Source organism: Giraffa tippelskirchi, chromosome 8 (genome assembly GCF_054371585.1).
Source record: "Giraffa tippelskirchi isolate mGirTip1 chromosome 8, T2T-mGirTip1v1.2.pri, whole genome shotgun sequence".
NCBI classification, from domain to species: Eukaryota; Metazoa; Chordata; class Mammalia; order Artiodactyla; family Giraffidae; genus Giraffa; species Giraffa tippelskirchi.
In genome coordinates, this window is record NC_137282.1 from 77,978,879 (window position 1) to 78,000,728 (window position 21,850).

The window sequence follows — 21,850 nt, forward strand, 5'->3', positions numbered from 1 at the left end:
GAGTCCATCTGTAGGTGGCTGAGGAGGATCAGTGGGAAATTTCACTTTCCTGCTGCCTTTGATTCAGCTCTGAGGTCACATGACCTTAATGAGGTTTTTCTTAATCCAGTCAAGGTTATGTATCAACCTTTGACCCTGTAATGTCTTGTGGACAGATCTAGAAGAGAAATACCTTGTGAATCAACTTACATATGGAACACTAAAAACAAAGAAAAAGAACACATAAAGTAGAACATATTAAAGACAGTCAATGACACAAAAACAAATCCATATATTCACAGAACAAAGGAGTTGACAGCGGACAGTAGCAGCAGAGGGATGGCTGATGGCTCCTCTGTCCATGGGATTCTCCAGGCAAGGATACAGCAGTGGTTTGCCACGTCCTCCTCCAGGGGATCTTCCCTATCCAGGGATTAAACCTAGGTCTTCTGCATTGCAGGCAGATTTTTTTTTACCATCTGAGCCACCAGGGAAGCCCCAAAATAGGTCTGCTGCTGCTGCTAAGTCACTATAGTCGTGTCCGACTCTGTGCGACCCCATAGACGGCAGCCCACCAGGCTCCACCGTCCCTGGGATTCTCCAGGCAAGAACACTGGAGTGGGCTGCCATTGCCTTCTCCACAAAATAGGTCAACAGTATGGTAAAAGAAAAACCTCTACTTTCTTAGTGTTGACCTGCTCCGTGGTCCTGTGACCTTGTTAAGATTTCTCCTAGCCAATTAAGGTCATGTATCAGCTTGTTCCATCTGTGCCTGAAAACAAATTAAGAGAATCTTGATAGGAATATGCCTCATCCCAGTGGATATCCGGGAAGACTCCCTGGAAATTTCAATTCAATATGGGTGTGTGTCAAAGGATAACTTTCCAAGTCCTGCAAACAAGTGGGAACATCTGCTTTGTAACAGTATTTCTTTGTTTGGAAAAAGACATTGCACTAATTATTTTCAAAACTGACTTGTGTTAAGGCTGATAGTTTGGGGCATTTTATATCCCTGCAGCTTTATTTCATGAGCTTATGTCATGATAACAAGGCTGGGTTCCTGTTTAGTGAGAATGCTGGATGCATAATTCAGGAATCAGCTGAGTAAGACAGATAGTATGATCATGGAAGGAACTCTTCATCCACTTGGCTCAGCTCAGAGGTTTGGGGGCAAAGTAACAAAGAGATTTCTGAGGTCTGGGAGGGCAGAGGTGTCTCTCTTGAGCCCCAGGTGATTTCTCTCTGCGGACATAGGTTGAGCGGCTCAAATAATGTAGGACCAGATGTCTCTGAGACTCCCCCGTGATCTTGCCTGAGCAGGGTCATGACATTCTGGGAAAACCTGGCCGGTGGAGCTGAAGATCAGAGCTGTGTCACCACCAGGGCCTGAATGGGGTACACTGGAATGAGTGAAGTTGAGTTGTGTACAAAGAGCTGTGGAGAAAGAGGGGACTCAGAGAATGGGGCTGAGTCTCTGCCCACTTTCCCAGAGTGTAAACCTGTGTCCCTTGTTTACAGGGGCTCAAAGAAATCAAACAGCAACTCTGAGTTTCTTTAGCCATGGACTTTATTGTTTGAATATTTGCAATTATTATTCTATACACAAATGTTAATTTCTTACAAAACTCTGTATTCCATATTGCTAGGTCACTTCACTCTCCATTTTATGTCACATTTCCGTCAAGAACTATTTCCCCAAATCACAATCTGCCTGATTGTGTGTTTTTGTTGTTCAGTTGCTAAGTTGTGTATGACTCTGCCATGCCATAGACTAGCCCACCAGGCTCATCTGTCCATGAGATTTTCCAGGCAAGAATACTGGAGCGGGTTGCCATTTCCTTCTCCAGGGTTTCTTCCTGGAACCAGGATCAAACCTGTGTCTCCTGCATTCACAGGCAGATTCTTTACCACTGAGCCACTTGGGAAGCCTGATTGTGTGTTACAGTTATTTCAGGAGTTCCCCCTCCCATACATGATCATTTTTTTCTGATGTGAAATTTAGCTGTAGCTCCACTGTGGTTTTTAGGATTGCTACATTCTCAGTGTGAGAATTTCACGTTAACTGAGAAATAAGTGATCACTGAAGACTTCTCTTCCTTCATGACACTGAGGGTGTTATATAGTCTGAGCACAGGTGATCCAGAGGGCTTGCTCTATGGAGAAAGAATTTCTCATAACTTTCCATGAAATCAATTCTCAAGGATAAATTATTTAGAAGTATGCTTTGATGTTGCTCAACATACTTTGGTATTTCTCAAGTCTTCATCTTTGTTCTTGTTTTAGTGTTTATTTTCACTGAGTTTCTTGTGCACATCAAGCCTGGGGCTCGCCTAAGTATTTGTTAAAAGTGATTACAGTCCCAATGATTCTCCACATGGAGTGTGTGTGTGTGTGTGTGTTAGTTGCTCAGTCATGTCCAACTCTTTGTGACCCCATGGACTGTAGCCCACCAGGCTCCTCTGTCCATGGAATTCTCCAAGCAAAAATCCTGGAATGGATTGCTGTTCCTTTCTCCAGGCCACATGGAGCAGCCTCATACTGAACAATTGTGTAAGAAGAACTAGGGGTTGCTTATCCTCTCCTCACATACTCTAGGGTCTATAAAGTTGGAAGGTGCTGCTGAAAACACTCATATTGTGTTTACAGAGTGAGTTCTGCTAAGTTACCTGAAGTCAGGCAATTGACTGAAGGCTTTACCACAGAGACAGTGCACATATGGGTCCACTTCCACAGGTGATGCCTGTTTGGACTGTGGATGGAGTATGATGCCTGCAAGAGCCTCCATATTGATTAAGTCACCTCAGGTTAGAACATCTATGGAGCGCCCTTCTGCTTTTCTCTCCTGTGCTGGATTTCCTTGTGTCATCTAAGGGAAAAAGCAGGAGCAAAGTGTTCTCCACAGAGCTGACATTCATAGGGCTGCTCTCTGCTGTGGGTTCTCTCAATTTATCACGTTTACTGAAGGCCTTCTTACACACAAGGCAAACATGCTTTCACACCAGTGTGGATTTTTTTGTGCATACGAAGCCCAGAACGATAACGGAAGGGCTTCCCACACTCAAGACATAGATATGGTTTCTCTCCAGTGTGGATTTTATTGTGTGAAGTAAGGTCCCTTCTTTGAGGAAAGGCTCTCCCACACTGATGACACTCATAGGGCTTCTCTCCAGTGTGAGTTCTCTCATGTTCTTTCAAGGAGGAATTTCGATTGAAGACTTTCCCACACAGTTGACATTTGAATGGTTTCTCTCCAGTGTGAATCATGCTGTGTCTCTTGAGGCTAGCACATCTACTAAAGACTTTCCCACACTGATGACATTCATACGTCTTCTCTTCTATGTGACTTTTCTCATGTTGTTTCAAGGAGGAATTTTGATTGAAAACCTTACCGCACAGTTGACATTTGAATGGTTTCTCTCCAGTGTGAATCACCTTGTGTCGTATGAGCCTAGAGCAATGACTGAAGACTTTTCCACACTGATGACATTCATAGCCATTCTCTCCTCTGTGAGCTTCCTCATGTTCTTTCAAGGAGAATCTCCCATTGACGATTTTTCCACACAGTCTACATTCAAATGGTTTCTTTCCAGTGTGAATCCTCTTGTGTTTGCTGAAGCTAGTGCAACTACTAAAGGCTTTTCCACATAGGGGACATTTATAAGGCTTCTCTCCTGTGTGAGTTCTCTCATGTTCTTTTAAGGAACAACTTTGATTGAAGACTTTCCCACAGAGTTGACATTTGAATGGTTTCTCTCCAGTGTGAATCTTCTTGTGTCTGCTGACACTAGAGTAATTACTAAAGGCTTTCCCACATAGAGGACATTCATAGGGCTTCTCTCCTGTATGAGTTCTCTCATGCTCTTTCAAGGAGAATCTTTGATTGAAGACTTTCCCACAGTGTTGACATTTGAATGGTTTCTCTCCAGTGTGAATCATCTTGTGTCCTCTGAGTCTAAAGCAATTACTAAGGACTTTTCCAATTACTAAGGACAGAGCACATTGACATGATTTACCTCTAGTGCGAATGTGACCCTGTCCATTAAGGAATGACCCTTGACTAAGTGATTTTTCACACTGTTTGCTGACATTATGTTTCCTTCTTAAAGGAACTGTTGAATATTGAGGTGAAGATGCAGGAGTAAATTCATCACTCAGATCAGTACATCCAGCGGAATTCCCTTGTGAGTGAGAAACCTGCTTTGGAAAGGGAGATATGAGACTGTTACTGGTTTGCCCAAGACCAGGCAGACATTCATTTGTCTGCATGTTCACCATAGAGCATCAGCTGGTAAGTTTCCTGTTAAATGTCTCCAGTGTTAGATGTAAACACGTGCTGTGTCACTCCTCTGCAGGCACAAACAGTTGCTTTTATAGTTTCCTACCTCAGACATCAGATTAATTTTGAAGATGAGCAATGCTTGTATAACTGACTTTTCCCCCTTAATTCACTCATTGTGGTTTTGAGCTCATATTGATTCTTAACTGATTTCAGACTACCCAAAGCTTTTTTCAGGAAGAGCTCAATCTCAAATTACACATAGGCAATGGTTCCCAATTACCAACTTATCTCATTGCCAGGTCTTTCATTTGGATGACTGGGGTTCCCACCCATTAAACTTACCATTGCCGTGGTAGGGGATATGTGCTTCCTGTAGACACTTTGCATGAGTATCATTTCTTGTTGTCTAAGGGGTCTTTCACTGCCTAAAGAAATGGAAAAAATATAGATTTTACAATGACATTAGGAAAATAGAAATATAGATAAATAGCAAAGTCCTCCATGTGAGTATGTTTCAAAAATTGGCACTCACATGGAGAAACTGTGTATAATAAAGAAATACTCAAGGTAGTAGAATACTTTAAAAGTCATTGACTATTAGACAAAACCAGGATTAAAATATAAAAATGTAATGTGGGGAAGAGACTGTGGGTCAGAAAATGGTGGAAAAACATGAAATGAGAGGATCAGGACAGGAATGACTATGTGTAAGTTTAAGTGCAGCAAGTCCACAAGTCGTTAAAAAAAGAAAGTGGCAGGAAGACACATGAATTGGGATCATAGGTGCACAGAATGGTAAAAATGTGAGGAATATGCCCCAATGTCCTCACTTTCATTTAGGATAGTCACTCACTTCTCAAAACCTTCAGTTTTGCTTCCAAGGACTTAGTCACTCAATGACCAGAACCTCTTTGCTGTGAAGCCCAGGCCTCTGATGCTCACCTGGCCTCTGACCTTGGAAGCCTCCTGCTGCTTCACTCCAGAACTCGTTTCCTTGTTCCAGCTGGGAAATCACATCTGATTTGCTAATTTGATAGCCTGTTTGATTAAAAAAAAAAAGGTGTAGATTTTGAGTCTGGCCTAATTATCCTTTGCTATACTGAAGTCCAAGGTAAGGTACTGAGGAAAATAAAGAGATAATTGAAGGTCAGTGCAGGCAACAACATCTTCACTGGACAGAACAGTGAAGGTCCTTCACCAGACCAGGAGGAAATCCAGAGCAGCAGCAAGAATAGTGAGGCTGTCTAAGGGCTGATGCCCGTGCACCAGTTCAGAGAGAGGTCACAAATCCTCAGTCTTTTCCAAATGGGAAAGATCAAAAGACTCTACAGTGGGCTGAATATTTCTGTCAAACAGGATCCAGTAATGATTCACCTTACAGGAAGAATCAAAATTATGTCATATACAGGACTCTTCTCTCAAGCCTTCAAGAAGTGATTGGAACAGAAGAATTATTTTTAAAATATCTGATCCTTTTACTTATGCATTAAAATATCCATTGAATCCCCAGTTCTGTTCTGAGTCTAGAGACTGAGTAGCAACAAAGATGAAACTTGGCCAACAAAACCTTTCAGTGTGGTGATGAAAAGAAGCATCTTCCTTTTAAGTGGTCATGAGGAATATCAGGGAATCAGGAAGCAGTTGCAGTGGGACACAGGGAAGCTATTTTAAATGCTTGTTCAGTGAATGAATGAATGCAATGGACACAGATGTACGTACATCTGTGTTGACAGACTCACCTACAGAGACAAGGTGTGTGATAGTTTCCATCATCACGTTCCTGAACAGGTTTTTCTGGGACTTGTCTAGCAGTCTCCACTCTTCCTGGGTGAAGGTGATGGCTACATCTTCAAACGTCACCAATTCCTAAAACATCAGGGATATTCTGATTTAGACAGAGCAGCCTCTACTGCTGTCCAGAGTGGGAAGGTTCAGCTGAGGAAGGATGGGGACTGGGTGGATAACAATCATGCTCCACCTGGGGTTCCCCTAGTTCTCTGCAGCACTGAGCTGGTGTCTGCCTTTCAGGTACGTTCATGGACACCTATACACTCTAACATCAAGAACCCTTATTTTACAGAAATATCACATGAAGTGTGTTTTAGTATAATTTGGAAGTTTTTCAATAACCTGGTAATTAGGACTTCCAGACAGGTGATTATGAAATATTCACTTGAAAATGTATAATTAAATTTCTCTTTTACCTGGACAGATTCCCAACAAGACAAACAATAACCATGATGGGCTACTTTTAAACCATGACTAGATGTTCAAGCTGGTTTTAGAAAAGGCAGAGGAACCAGAGATCAAATTGTCAACATCTGCTGGATCATTGAAAAAGCAAGAGAGTTCCAGAAAAACATCTATTTCTGCTTTATTGACTATGCCAAAATCTTTGACTGTGTGGATCACAATAAACTGTGGAAAATTCTGAAAGAGATGGGAATACCAGACCATCTGACCTGTCTCTTGAGAAACCTGTATGCAGGTCAGGAAGCAACAGTTAGAACTAGACATGGAACAACAGACTGGTTCCAAATAGGAAAAGGAGTACATCAAGGCTGTATATTGTCACCGTCCTTATTTAACTTATATGCAGAGTATATCATGAGAAATGCTGGACTGGAGGAAGCACAAGTTGGAATCAAGATTGCCAGGAGAAATATCAATAACCTCATATATGCAGATGACACCATCCTTATGGCAGAAAGTGAAGAAGAACTAAAGAGCCTCTTGATGAAAGTGAAAGAGGAGAGTGAAAAAGTTGGCTTAAAGCTCAACATTCAGAAAACTAAGATCATGGCATCTGGTCCCACCACTTCATGGGAAATAGCTGGGGAAACAGTAGAAACAGTGTCAGACTTTATTTTCTTGGGCTCCAAAATCACTGCAGATGGTGCTTGCAGCCATGAAATTAAAAGATGCTTACTCCTTGGAAGGAAGGTTATGACCAACCTAGATAGCATATTTAAAAGCAGAGACATTACTTTTCCAACAAATGTCCATCTAGTCAAGGCTATGGTTTTTCCAGTAGTCATGTATGGATGTGAGGGTTGGACAGTGAAGAAAGCTGAGCGCCGAAGAATTGATGCTTTTGAACTGTGCTGTTGGAGAAGACTTTTGAGAGTCCCTTGGACTGCAAGAAGATCCAACCAGTCCATCCTAAAGGAGATCGGTCCTGGGTGTTCATTGGAAGGACTGATGTTGAAGCTGAAACTCCAATACTTTGGCCACCCCATGCGAAGAGTTGCCTCATTGGAAAAGACCCTAATGCTGGGAAGGATTGGGGGCAGGAGGAGAAGGGGGCGACAGAGGATGAGATGGGTGGATGGCATCACCAACTCGATGGACATGAGTTTGAGCAAGCTCCAGGAGTTAGTGATGGACAGGGAGGCCTGGTGTGCTGCGATTCATGGAGTCACAAAGAGTTGGACACGACTGAGCAACTGAACTGAATTGAATTGGTTTAAATTATGTCCCTAGGGGCTTCCCTGGTGGCTCAGAAGGTAAATTATGTCGCTAAGGGTACTTTTGATTCTCCAAATAGAAACTACTTTCATAACTTGTTATGAGTTTTGAATCACCGAATATATTGTGGTATGAAGTGTTTCTGGCCTGGCAAACCTATGTTAAATACAAAATATTATTCTACTAATCATGCAAATGTCAGAGAATCATGAAGAGTTGTCTGTAGTGTTCTCAGAACTGAACAGGATTCACACAGAACTTGGCACCAGGACATGTTCTCTCTCTCAGCACTGTGGGACTCGGATGTTCAGAACACACTCTGAGGCTAGACAGTTCAGCAGCATAAGTCAGGGACTCTCGGGCTGGAGTGAAGGACAGACTGAGACTGTCTATTCCTGTAGTGGGAGGGCTCCCACTCTCCACATTCTCAGGGACCTTGACTTTCGTCATCCCTATTTCTCTTGTAGTCTAACACTGTCTCTGTGGTGAAGGATGAAAGGAACCTAGTTATTGGTTTTGTTTTTGCCAGTTTTTAAAAAGTCTATAAAAGAGCCTAGAGTAAAATTCTGAAAGAGATGGGAATACCAAACACCTGTACTGTCTCTTAAGAAATATGTATGCAGGTAAGGAAGCAACAGTTAGAACTGGACATGGGACAACAGACTGGTTCCAAATAGGGAAAGGAGTACGTCAAGGCTGTATATTGTCACCCTGCTTATTTAACTTCTATGCAGAGTACATCATGAGAAACGCTGGGCTGGAGGAAGCACAAGCTGGAATCAAGATTGCCAGGAGAAATATCAATAACCTCAGATATGCAGATGACACCAACCTTTTGGCAGAAAGTGAAGAACTAAAGAGCCTCTTGATGAAAGTGAAAGAGGAGAGTGAAAAAGTTGGCTTAAAACTCAACATTCAGAAAACTAAGATCATGGGATCTGGTCCCATCACTTCATGGCAAATAGATGGGGAAAGAGTGACAGGCTTTATTCTTTTGGGCTCCCAAATCACTGCAGATGGTGACTGCAGCCATGAAATTAAAAGACACTTGCTCCTTGGAAGGAAAGTTATGACCAAACTAGACAGCATATTAAAAGGCAGAGACATTACTTTGCCAACAAAGGTCCATATAATCAAGGTTATGGATTTCCCAGTAGTCATGTATGGATGTGAGAGTTGGACTATAAAGAAAGCTGAGCACCAAAGAATTGATGCTTTTGAACTGTGGTGTTGGAGAAGACTCTTGAGAGTCCCTTGGACTCTCAAGAAGGTCCCTCTCAAGAAGGTCCAACCAGTCCATCCTAAAGGAAATGAATCCTGAATATTCATTGGAAGGACTGATGCTGAAGCTGAAACTCCAATACTTTGGCCACCTGATGCAAAGAACTGACTCGTTAGAAAAGACCCTGATGCTGGGAAAGATTGAAGGTGGGAGGAGAAGGCAACGACAGAGGATGAGATGGTTGGATGGCATCACCGACTTAATGGACATGTTTGAGTAAACTCCGGAAGTTGGTGATGGACAGGGAGGCCTGGCGTGCTGCAGTCCATGGGATCCCAGAGTCGGACACGACTGAACTGAACTGAAAATGCGTGATTTGAGGAAAGAATGCTAATGATAGTTTGTTGACTTTTTCAGTAACTTTCAATAGTGCATATGTACTGAGTAGTGAGAGGTTACAAACTGAAAAAAAATAAAATGATTCCCTTTTAGTTCCAAATCTGACTTCTGTTCTGTCAACACTGAACAGCCTCATGTCAGGTGGTATAACACTGGATTAGCTACACTCAGGGCTTTAACCTCTGACTCTTCAGGGCTTGTGATGTCTTCTCCTCACTGATCTCCACTACTTGCCAGTACTGACTCTTAAGCCCCTCACATCCAAAAACAGCCAACAAATTAATCTTTCACCAGTCAGGACAAGAATTGAATAAGTAAAAAGAAATTTTATTATCTCTTCTGTAAATACACAAAATCAGTGCAAGCTCTCATAAAATTGTTTACTATAAAGAATGAGATTAGTTTCTTATTATTGATAGACTTGACCCATGATAACTATCCCAGAGTCCTGGACAAAGGTAATTTGAGCTCAGATATCTCAACACTGCCTGCTTGTGCTTAGAACATAGAAGCCAGTTTGGAAACCTTGTCCGTCTAATGGCACTTAGAGTGTAATTTCAGGAGGAGGCATTGCTACTTACCAGGGGCTCCATCTTCAACAGCTCAGTCACCAGGATCCTTTCTCACGATTTCACTCACAGCCAACTCAAGCATTAGGCAGGTCAATCTGAGGATAGAGAAGAAGCCTTGAGACTCCTGACTTCCAGACCCATCAGAATTCAAGCCCCAACCTTCACCTGGACGTGACCCCCAGCCCCTCAAACCGAAATAAATGATGCACCCTAAGAATCTTCTCTGCAGCGTCACATGTAAGATGGCTATAGCCATTGTGAAATGAAAATATCTCCTGCCATATTAATAAACAAGAAATGTCACAGCCATCAGTAATTTCTGGCTTCCATATGTGAATAAGAGCTCCCTAAATTTCAATCAAGCAGATGCTGCCAAGCGTTAATTTCCAGATTAGGCCCATTGATAAATAATAAAAGATTCTCTGGATCCTTTCTCTTCTAACCTAACAGGATCCAGAGATATTTCCCTTGTTGCCTATTACCATACCTAGAATAACACTATTACAATTACTCTGTTATAAATGTCATCTATTTCTTCAACATGTTTAGCTATCATTAATTTGGCAGGACGCCTGGTTATACATCGTGTAATACAAAAGACAACAATCATAAAATAAACGGGTTATAAGTAAATACTGTTAGTAACGTGATTAAAGTTACAAATAGGGATTTAAGCCATGAGCTTTCAGAACCAAACCATCTTCCTAAAACATCACCCATTAGAGGATTCATGTGGTATGTAAACAGAACATTCATTTTGAATTATAGCACAGGTGCCCCCTTGAGATACTGTAAGGATATTAAAGGCTGTATGATTTTGTAAGACAGATTTTCTTATCATAGAAACCTCAGAATTTAGTAGGTTAATAGACTGGTTGCATTAATTATTTAATGCCTTGAATGAATCTTGTTAAGGCTTCAATGTGAGAAATAACAATTTCCAATCCTACTGAAGGTGCAAAAATAGCTGCTAAGTGGTCATACCCATGAAATATAGATCTCTTGGCCCATTGGGCTCATATTGATGGTAAATTTGCTGGAGTCCCATCTAAGTTTGTGCATAAGTGGCCTTGAGCCCAAGGGAATCCTAAAAGAGATGTTTCTAGCCAGCCTGGTGGAAGCCAGGGACATAGATTGGACCCACAAAGCCATGGAGTCCCGTTAGGTGCCAGCCAGTATATTTCTGGTCTTCTGACCTAATCTGTTCCATATCAATCATTGTCTTTAAGAGGAATCGTACACTGGCAGTTTTCATATGACACCCAGCCTAATTTTCTAGTGCTGTTAGGTTGATTATCTTTGATATGATTAAATTGTTCCCAGCATAGGGGGACCTTTAGCCTTAGATGACCATGGTCTGGTGTTAGCTAGATAAATCCATCCCATAACTGAGGAAATGTCCCTCCTAATAGTCTAGAGTTTACCTAACTCTTAAGAGAAAATTTGTGTTTATGGCTATGGTTAGAACAAGCATGTTTGATTGGCCATGAGTGGGTCCCATCTAGTGATATTAGCTGTAGCCCAAACAGAATTATAATTCCTTTATGCCAAAATAAACTTTCTAAGAGTCATAAATCAGAGCCTTGGAGGGCAGAAACCCACCAAGGTAAACCAGAGGTATTGGATCCTGGTAATTAACCATAACCCAACTATTGATTGATTTCTAAAATTTGCATAAGATCGTGCCCATGATAGAAAAACATTTGATTCATGTGTAAGAGTCCAAGAAACTAAGAATAAAACTTACAAACAATCATATGGGTCAGGTCCAACATCTTGGATCAGCTGTCTACTTCTGATGCTGTCTTCTTCTTGTCCTGGCTTTGGTGTTTCCTTGTTATCAGAGTATCACTTTAAGGTGAGTTTGAAGCCAGCAGTTTTTTCTATAGACCAGTCCGGTGCAAGAGCCCTATTTAGGTGGAAAATACGAATCCAAGAGTCAATTCCCTTCCATTTCACTGCACATGAGCTAGTCAAAAGAACCTGATAAGAGCCCTTCCATCTAGATTGGAGGAAGTCCTTTAAATGATGTCTTTTATTCTATACATAATCTCCTGGTTGGGCTTCCCAGATGGCGCTAGTGGTAAAGAACCTGACTGCCAATGCAGGAGACATAAGAGATGCAGGTTTGATCCCTGGGTTAGGAAGATCCCCTGGAGGAGGGAATGGCAACCCACTCCAGTAATCTTGCCTGGAGAATCCCATGGAGAGAGGAGCCAGCAGGCTACAATCCATGGGGTTGCAAAGAGTTGGACATAACTGAAGTGACTTAATCTCCTGGTTAATATCTCATGGGACATCTGATCTTCCTTTGAGGATAGATTACTGTAATAAACTTCAGAAACAAGTTTAGAATGACTTGTCAATACTTTGATTAAACCCTTACAATAATATATCTCCCTAAGTGATATTGGATTATAGTCTTTCCTTCATTCTCATCGGTCTCCCTGTAAGTGTCAAAGGGAGACAAGTGATGTTTGTCAGAGAAGATCTGAGGTTGAGGAGAACCAATGGAAGAGCTTTAGGCCAAGAGAAGGAGTAAGCATCCATAATTTTAGCCATCTGAGTTTTAATCTAATTGTTCCATTTGTCCTTTCCACTAACCCAGAAGACTGGGGGTGATAGGTACATTGGAAATGTTGCATAATCGGCCAACTTTTACACATTTCCTTAACAATTTGTCCAGTAAAATGGGTCCCTCTGTCACTGTGTAGTTCAGAGGTGATTCCCCAGATGGGAGTCACTCTTTCTAAAAGCAGCTTCCCTACTGATTGTGCCATGGCCCTTCTGCATGGTTGAAGATTTGAGTACAACGTAGTTAGAAAACTTGGATATTTCTGCAACATATAACATTTCAGTGTAATCACTAAAATTATGAATAGTAACACTGTATCAGGATATGTCAGATGTTAGAGATATTTGGAATATCTGTATTAATGATATTTACCTATACATCACAATCTCAAGTTTACTTTCAATCACTTGACAGTGTTTTTCAATTAAAAATACCAAATAAAAACTTAGCTTAATATTCATCTCTGAGGTTCCTCAGAGATGTCTCTTTGAAGCATCCATCCCAGAGTCAGCTGGAAGCTAAAAAGCTTAGTTAGGTTTTGATATTTGGGAAGTTTATTAGAAATATCAAAAAGATTTTAAAACACAGGATCATAGGTCACTGAAACAATACCTATCCATTTAATCGAGGTCACAAAGAAGATAAATATAGATCATTTAAGGGCACAGAAACTCACATAATCTTTTATTAGGAAGAGCACTTATAACAGACAGAAATAAAAATTCCAGTCTTGCATTAGCTCACTTAACAAAGTCCATTTACTTAGTTAACTTCAATCTAAATCCAAGTTAATCCTGACTAGGAATAAAACTTCTTCCTCAGGGTTCCACTTTTTGTATCCAGCCTTTCATTTTTCAACTAAATAAAATTAACTAGCTCATTCATTTTTTTTTTTAAACGAAAACGTAGTTGCATTGCTCGTACCTTCTTTACTGGAAACACATTTTATTTCCTACTGTATTCTGAAAAGTTACTTTATTATTTCTAACAGCTTTAATTACATGTTTAAATTAGAATCCTCAGCTCTTAAAACCTTAATTTTAGTAAAATTAAGCAATTATGCAGTCTTTACATTGGCATTTTATAAATTGATGAGCTTAAACATAGTGATAATTTAAAAAATAAAACATTTGTTTTCCTATAGAGAACATCTTAGGTGGTATCAAATATTTTCATTAATATTCTCAAACACTTTTAATTTTTTTAAAATTTAGTAATTGATGTCTTGTACATCAGCGTTCAGTCACTTCAGTCATGTCCAACTAACTCTGTGCAACCCTATGGACTGTAGCTGGCCAGTCTCCTCTGTCCATGGGATTCTCCAAGGCAAGAGTACTGGAGTGAGAGTACTGGAGTGGTTTGCCATGCCCTTCATCAGGGGATCTTCCCAACACAAAGATCAAGCCCGCAGTGTCTCCTGCATCTTCTGCACTGCAGGCAGATTCTTTACCAATGAGCTGCTCCCATATCCCCGGAAGTACCAATTGATATTTCAGTATCTTTTAAATAAACTTCCATCACTCAGCTTAAATTGGCCCAGCTTTAGAATCTTAAGTTACAAAACATCTGGAAAGATCATTTTAAGTAGACATTTCTACTTTATGATTACTTTAAAGTTTTTATCCTAAAGTTTTTAATCTCATTTACATTTATGTGAAGTTTCATCATATCCAGTTATTTTCTTTCGAGAGATTAGTAAGGTCTTATTTATTAAACCTAGGTATAATAAAGTAGAATAGTTAATTTTGATGACTATTAATGACATCTATATTAATTGAGATCCACAAACTTAAACATTAATATCAAGTATCAACTTAATATTGAATATTTCCCAGTTCATGTGAGCCTGAAAGCCATCTTGGCCAGTTTTCTTTAAATGTAAGAACTTATTAAAATTAAATAGATCTCTTTATAAATCCAGTTCTAATAAAAGCTTTTAGAATTGGAAATAATTCATATGTATAATGTGTACACAGACATAAACAAACTAGAGATCTCATGGTTTTACCAAAAGTTTAGATATGAACCAAGTATTACAATATTAATATAAACTTACTAGTTAACAAATAGCTGGAGTACCTTAAAGTTGCTTTCTTGGATGATTAAGGCTTACCATCTGTAAGCTTTGGCTGAGCTAACATTCTCAGCAGTTTAGATTTAAAACTGCCACTTTTTTCCCCTGCCTTGGTCTTGTAGGTCTTGCCTGCTTAACTGGACTTAGTCTAGGTCCTTGTGGCTTCCCTGGTGTCTCAGATGGTAAAGCATTCACCTGCAATTTGAGAGACCCGGGTTCGATCCCTGGGTTGGGAAGATCCGCTGGAGGTCATGGCAACCCACTCCAGTATTCTTGCCTGGAGAAGCCCGATGGACCGAGGAGCCTGGCAGGCTATGGTCCATGGGGTCTCAAAGAGTCAGACATGACAGAGCAGCTAAGCACAGCACTGGGCCCTTGCAGCTTGTATTCATTTTCTGGATTAGACATTTGTGAGAGAAAGGCAGTTGTTTAGTTTTTTTAAAGAATTGTTTTGTCACCCTAAAGTTACTAAAAGCAGTGGCAAGATTTTTATCAAACTGAAATGTAATTTATGAAGTTCTATGCTCTGTAACTTTAGAGTTTTAATTTATCACATCATCAAAGGTTTGTATAAGGCATTTAGCAAAGCCTTTCTGAGTTTACAAATTAAACCAAAGCAAAATCACTATTTTTATTTTATTAACCCTTGCATGTTAGTTCCCAATTTAGTTATTTTGTATGACTCAAGTAACTATTGGTTTCCTCAGTACATTCAGTTATTATTTCCTTAGTGGTAATCTATATGCCTTGTTTATCCCACAATATAAATTAAATAAGAGCTGTAACCACCTTATATAAAGCCCACTTAAATGTACTCATTTATATACATTTACCTAGATTCCAACTTCTGTATTTTTAGCTTCCATAAAGATCCAATCAACAAGCTTTGGTCTTAGGGAAGAGTTTAGAAGGCTTTTTCTTTTTGTTCCCTGTCTATTTTACCTACTTTTACATAAAAAGCTCTGGGATCCCCAGAGTCAAGGAAGTCAGGCCATTTAGCTTAACTGTCCGAAAATAAGTGGTGAGCTATCGCAGTGTAACTTTTTCTAGCCCCTTAAATACATAACTTAAAACCGGGGTAAATAGAACAGACTTGTTTAGCTTTCAATTTTGGGGACCAAGAGGGGGTCCCGCTTGGCTCATTAACTTTAGGTAGTGTTCAGTTCAGTTCAGTCACTCAGTTGTGTCCAACTCTTTGCCACCCCATGAATTGCAGCACGCCAGGCCTCCCTGTCCATCACCAACTCCCGGAGTTTACCCAAACCCATGTCCATCGAGTCGATGATGCCATCCACCCATCTCATCCTCTGTCGTCACCTTCTCCTCCTGCCCCCAATCCTTCCCAGCATTAAGGTCTTTTCCAATGAGGCAACTCTTCGCATGAGGTGGCCAAAGTATTGGAGTTTCAACTTCAACATCAGTCCTTCCAATGAACACCCAGGACCGATCTCCTTTAGGATGGACTGGTTGGATCTTCTTGCAGTCCAAGGGACTCTCAAGTCTTCTCCAACACCACAGTTCAAAAGCATCAATTCTTCGGTGCTCAGCTTTCTTCACCGTCCAACTCTCACATCCATACATGACTACTGGTAAAACCATAGCCTTGACTAGATGGACCTTTGTTGACAAAGTAATTTCTCTGCTTTTAAATATGCTATCTAGGTTGGTCATACCTTTGCTGCCAAGGAGTAAGCGTCTTTTAATTTCATGGCTGCAAGCACCATCTGCAGTGATTTTGGAGACCCCAAAATAAAGTCTGACACTGTTTCCACTGTTTCCCCACTTACTTGCCATGAAGTGATGGGACCAGATGCCATGATCTTAGTTTTCTGAATGTTGAGTTTTAAGCCAACTTTTTCACTCTCCTCTTTCACTGTCATCGAGAGGCTCTCTAGTTCTTCTTCACTTTGTGCCATAAGGGTGGTGTCATCTGCATATATGAGGTTATTGATATTTCTCTTTGCAATCTTGATTCCAATTTGTGCTTCCTCCAGTCCAGCATTTCTCATGATGTACTCTGCATAGAAGTTAAATAAGCAGGGTGACAATATACAGCCTTGACGTACTCCTTTTCCTATTTGGAACCAGTCTGTTGTTCCATGTCCAGTTCTAACTGTTGCTTCCTGACCTGCATACAGATTTCTCAAGAGGCAATTCAGGTGGTCTGGTATTCCCATCTCTTTCAGAATTTTCCAGTTTATTGTGATCCACACAGTCAAAGGTTTTGGCATAGTCAATAAAGCAGAAATAGATGTTTTTCTGGAACTCTCTTGCTTTTTCGATGATCCAGTGGATGTTGGCAATTTGATCTCTGGTTCCTCTGCCTTTTGTAAAACCAGCTTGAACATCTGGAAGTTCATGGTTCACGTATTGCTGAAGCCTGGATTGGAGAATTTTGTAGTGTAGTAATACCAAATCTTGTTTAATAATGTAAATGCCTATTTTACTTATCACATTCTAAATAACCATCCAAAGAGTTATTTATTCATTTGAGGTAACCCCCTTTAAAGAGAAAAAAAAATTTTTTTTAACATCATTGAAATAATAGCTAGACCTCTCTTTTCCCCCCAAGTTTTTTGTTGATAGTCTTGATTGCTCTTATTAGCATCTGTAAGGCCCATTGAGGAGAAGGTCTCAATGAAGCTTCCTAAACCAGTTTTTCTTGTTCAAAAAAGTTCTTAGGTTAATTTGACTTTTGTTTTATAGGTACCAACAAAACAGTTGTTTACAATGAGAACACTCTAGATTAAATAATTTGTTAGTTTCTCTAATTTTCAAAGGATCCATCATCTGGCCACCAATAAATTATATCTTCATAGAGATGCAAATGATTAATGCAAAGAGCTATTCATTAAGAGTGGAAAAGCTGGCTTAAAACTCAACATTCAAAAAACTAAGATCATGGCATCTGGTGCCATCACTTCATGGCAGATAGATGGGGTAACAATGGCAACAGTGACAGACTTTATTTTCTTGGGCTCCAAAATGACTGCAGATGGTGACTGCAGCCATGAAATTAAAAGATACATTTCCTTCTTAGAAGAAAAGCTATGACCAACCTAGACAGCATATTAAAAGCAGAGACATTACTTTGCCAACAAAGGTCTGTCTAGTCAAAGCTATGGTTTCTCCAGTAGTCATGTATGGATGTGAGAGCTGGACTATTAAAGAGAGAGTTGGACTGTGAAGAAAGCTGAACGCCGAAGAATTGATGCTTTTGAACTGTGATTTTGGAGAAGACTCTTGAGAGTCCCTTGGACTGCAAGGAGATCCAACCAGTCCATCCTAAAGGAGATCAGTCCTGGGTGTTCATTGGAAGGACTGATGTTGAAGCTGAAACTCCAATACTTTGGCCACCTCATGTGAAGAGTTGACTCATTGGAAAAGACCCTGATGCTGGGAAGGATTGGGGGCAAGAGGAGAAGGGGATGACAGAGGATGAGATGGTTGGATGGCATCACTGACTTGAAGGACATGGGTTTGGGTGGACTCCAGGAGTTGGTGATGGACAGGGAGGACTGGCGTGCTGCGATTGATAGGGTCGCAAAGAGTCGGACACGACGGAGCGACTGAATTGAACTGAAGTGCCAAAGAATTGATGCTTTCGAGCTGTGGTGTTGGAGGAGACCTTGAGAGTCCCTTGGACAGCAAGGAGGCAGGAGATACTTTCCTTTCACAGCGTCCAGAATTATTCAATGTCCTCCTTGAATCAAAACCTAGGACAGCAATCAATCCCCTCACTATGTTGCTTTAGTTGTGTCTGACTCTTTGTGACTCTGTGGACTGTAGCCTACCAGGCTCTTCTGTCCATGGGATTTCCCAGGCAAGAACACTGGAATGAGGTTGCCATTTCCTTCTCTAGGGGATCAGCCCAACCCAAGGATCTAACCCGTGTCTCCTCCAATGGCAGGCGGATTCTTTACTGCTGAGCCGCCAGGGAAGCCCCTGCAGAAATGCTTCCAGTACCCGGGACAATTCAGCTTGCCTTAGGGACCACTGAGAAATCCTGTGTAGCAATTGGATTAGCCAGAGCACAAGGGAGTGTCCAAGAAGGGAAGGAATATCTAGGAAAACAAAATCTGACTTGGCTATGGATTATGTTTTGTTTTGACTTCAAGGCAAATTCAGAGCGAAATGGACTGTTATTTTTCATTCTCAGGATTTTTACTCTATACAAAGATAAAACTATGTACATCCCTATTTGGTATTCAAGAAGCCCCCAGGTATATGCAACAGGGCATCCTAATGAGCAGAAAGGACACAGGTACCAGGAATTCCTGTGCGGCATCCGTCTCCCAAGCATCAAAACATCAGAGAAGGTTCATATTTATTAAATGTTTTAAAATAATTAAATATCTCAAGAGGTTTATTTAATCTTGAGATGCTTATCGTAAAATATCTATCTCAAGACATGGAATAAATAAAACGAAGAAAATCGCTAGATGAAAGCCATAAGAGGAAATTAATTCAGAGAACCAGGAAATGAAGTATTTACAGCAACAAAAAATTATAAACACATAACATATGGATCAAGGTGTGAATAGAACTTTCCAGGGTGAAGGAAATGCTCTGTATACACATTACAAGAGAATAACTGCCCCACACATGGTTACGTAACACTTGAAATGTAAGTATCACTACAGAGGTGGTGAAATATAGCTATTTAACTTTATTAATGTAAATTTTATAGCCACTTGTGGCTGCTAGTGACTCTGTTGTTGGGACTAAAAGGAAAAAGAGGATAAAAAAAAGGAGGACACAAATAACTTGGAGCCTTACAAGACCACATAGCTCAGTTGGTAAAGAATCCATCTGCAATGCAGGAGACCCCAGTTCGATTCCTGGGTTGGGAAGATCCGCTGGAGAAGGGACAGGCTACCCACTCCAGTATTCTTGGGCTTCCCTGGTGGCTCAGCTGGTAAAGAATCTGCCTGCAATGCAGGAGATCTGGGTTCGATATCTGGGTTGGAAAGATCCCTGGAGAAGGGAAAGGCTATCCACTCCAGTATTCTGACCTAGAGAATTCCATGGCCTATATAGGCCATGGGGTCGCAAAGAATCGGACACAACCGAGCGACTTTCACTCACACCAAGCTTGGCTTCCCAGGTGGCTCAGTGGTGAAGAATTTGCCTTCGATACAGGAGATATCGTTTTGATCCCTGGGTTGGGAAGATACCCTGGAGAAGGAAATGGCAACCCATTCCAGAATTCATGCCTGGGAAATTCCATGGACAGAGGAGCTTGGTGGGATACACAGTCCACAGGGTCATAAAAGATTCAGACATGACTTAGCGACTAAATAATACCAAGGCCACAGTTGCAGAGCCCAGCACCAAGGTCACCTCCGGCACTGACCTAGCCCCACGGCAATCCTTGCCATGAGGCCTCCTGCTCTGACCCAATCAGCTCTCTGACGCCATATTAGGTAAACAAACAAAACCTAACCAATTACCTAATGCCACCTTTCCAGCAGGAATTTTCTTTGTCTTGAGACTATAAAAATTGGGTTACTAAGCCACAAAACACGTCTGCTCTCCCTGGCCGGACAGGAGGTCGGCTGGCTGTGCTCCCAGCATCCCCCTTATCTTCGCTCTTTGTTCTTAATAAACTCACTCCCTTCTGAAACACTCTGTGACTGGAAATTATTTTCAAACCCATGCAGAGACCATGACAAAAGAGTCAAAACTAGAATTATGAGGGTGATGAAATAAATCTTGGCACAATAACATTTAAAGACCGTAAGAAACTGCTGTAATAACATGTAAGTCTAAAGACAGACAGGACTTAAGACAGTTTTAAGAGGATGAAGCCACCTCACAACTCACTGTTTGGAGAATTTACCAGAATTCAAAAATCAGAGGAGCTGGTGAAATCAAATCGATTCAGACGCAAGCCCGTTCCTCTTCCTCCAACTTCCTCCTAAACTGTTCCTGTTCAGTTTCTCCTTCTCACAGCACAGGCCTCCTCTGTTTGACTTTTCCTTTTACTGGAGCTCTAATCTGGCTACATTCCAGGGACACACCCTAACTAGATTCTCATAGGGCTTCAGCCTTCGAGCCACACCCCATTCAACTGGATTGGATTTTCCAGACTAATATAATAGGCAAAGGTGAAGGGATATCGTGAAGGGATTAGGAAAATCCATTCACCCTTCATTCATCCATAAATATTTCTGAGTGCACTCTATATACCAGAAAACATTCTGTGTCTTGGAAATGAAACAGGACAACAGACACAACGGAATTCTATGTACATAAAGCTGGAGTTCCCTGGAGGAAACAAATACTTAAAAATAAAATGAAAGATGAGAAAATATGAAAAACTGAAATATAAACAATGAGGGGACAACAATGTTGGGATGGAGAACTTGACTCTTAAAACGCTGGCCATGAAGTACTTTCGAGAGCATGTTAATAATTTATTAAGTGTCCAAAGAAAATGGGAAGACAGTTTTATACTTTATTTCTTGCTTAGCAAGAAAACGAATAAAAAAGTCCTTACATAATACAATAGTTAATAATTTTTACTTCCATGTCATTCACAGTTGATTTATACATTTGAGTAGAATTCTTACAGTTGTATAAATGGCTCTTTAAACTTAAAATTCCTGATTCCCAAGAGGAAATAATTAAGCTAGGCAACACAGTAGGTATTTCATTGTATCTGAGGACAGTTTGGTTATTTCTCAGAAAAATGCCTGGCAATCCTATTAGGTTATCTGGTCAGTTTTGTCTCTCATTCTCTTTAAAGATTTCTTCAAACCTTCCCCATTACCATTCATTCTCTATGGACTCACTTTTTTCCTCACATTTACAGGCTATATGTAAACTATTTCACAAAGGAAATAATTTTGGATGTAGATACATCCTACCACTAGATTTAAATTATTTCACTACTGTCATTCATTATTTATGCCATCTCTTTCATAACCGGCTTCCCAGGTGGCTCTAGTGGTAAAGAACCTGCTAGCCAGTGCAGAAGACATGACACTCGGGTTCAATCCCTGGGTTAGGAAGGTCTCCACCACTCAGTCATGTCTGACTCTTAGCAACCCCATGGACTGTAGCCTGCCAGGCTCCTTTGTCCACTGGATTCTCCAAGCAAGAATCCTGGAGTGGGTTGACGATCATTCCTCCAGGGGATCTTCCCAACCCAGGGATTGAACCCAGGTCTCCTGCACTGCAGGATTCTTTACCATCTGAGTTACCAGGGAAACCAAGGAATTGCCTTTAATCTCAACTTCATAGTTTATTTCTACATTTGTATTCAGTTCCAATAGGA

The 21,850-nt window shown here is 40.8% G+C and overlaps 1 protein-coding gene across 1 annotated transcript; it reads right to left on the minus strand.

Annotated features, from left to right (window-relative positions):
- Window positions 1-1,528: 1,528 nt before the first annotated feature.
- On the minus strand, window positions 1,529-20,573 carry LOC145518004 (uncharacterized). Its single transcript, XM_081521384.1, has 7 exons — window positions 20,411-20,573; window positions 11,667-11,828; window positions 9,929-10,014; window positions 5,998-6,124; window positions 5,201-5,296; window positions 4,601-4,683; window positions 1,529-4,176 (listed from the first exon to the last, which is right to left on the minus strand). The coding sequence occupies exons 3-7, from the start codon at window positions 9,938-9,940 to the stop codon at window positions 2,950-2,952; spliced, it is 1,545 nt and encodes a 514-aa protein (XP_081377510.1). The 5' UTR covers window positions 9,941-10,014; window positions 11,667-11,828; window positions 20,411-20,573; the 3' UTR covers window positions 1,529-2,949.
- Between the last annotated feature and the right edge of the window lie 1,277 nt (window positions 20,574-21,850).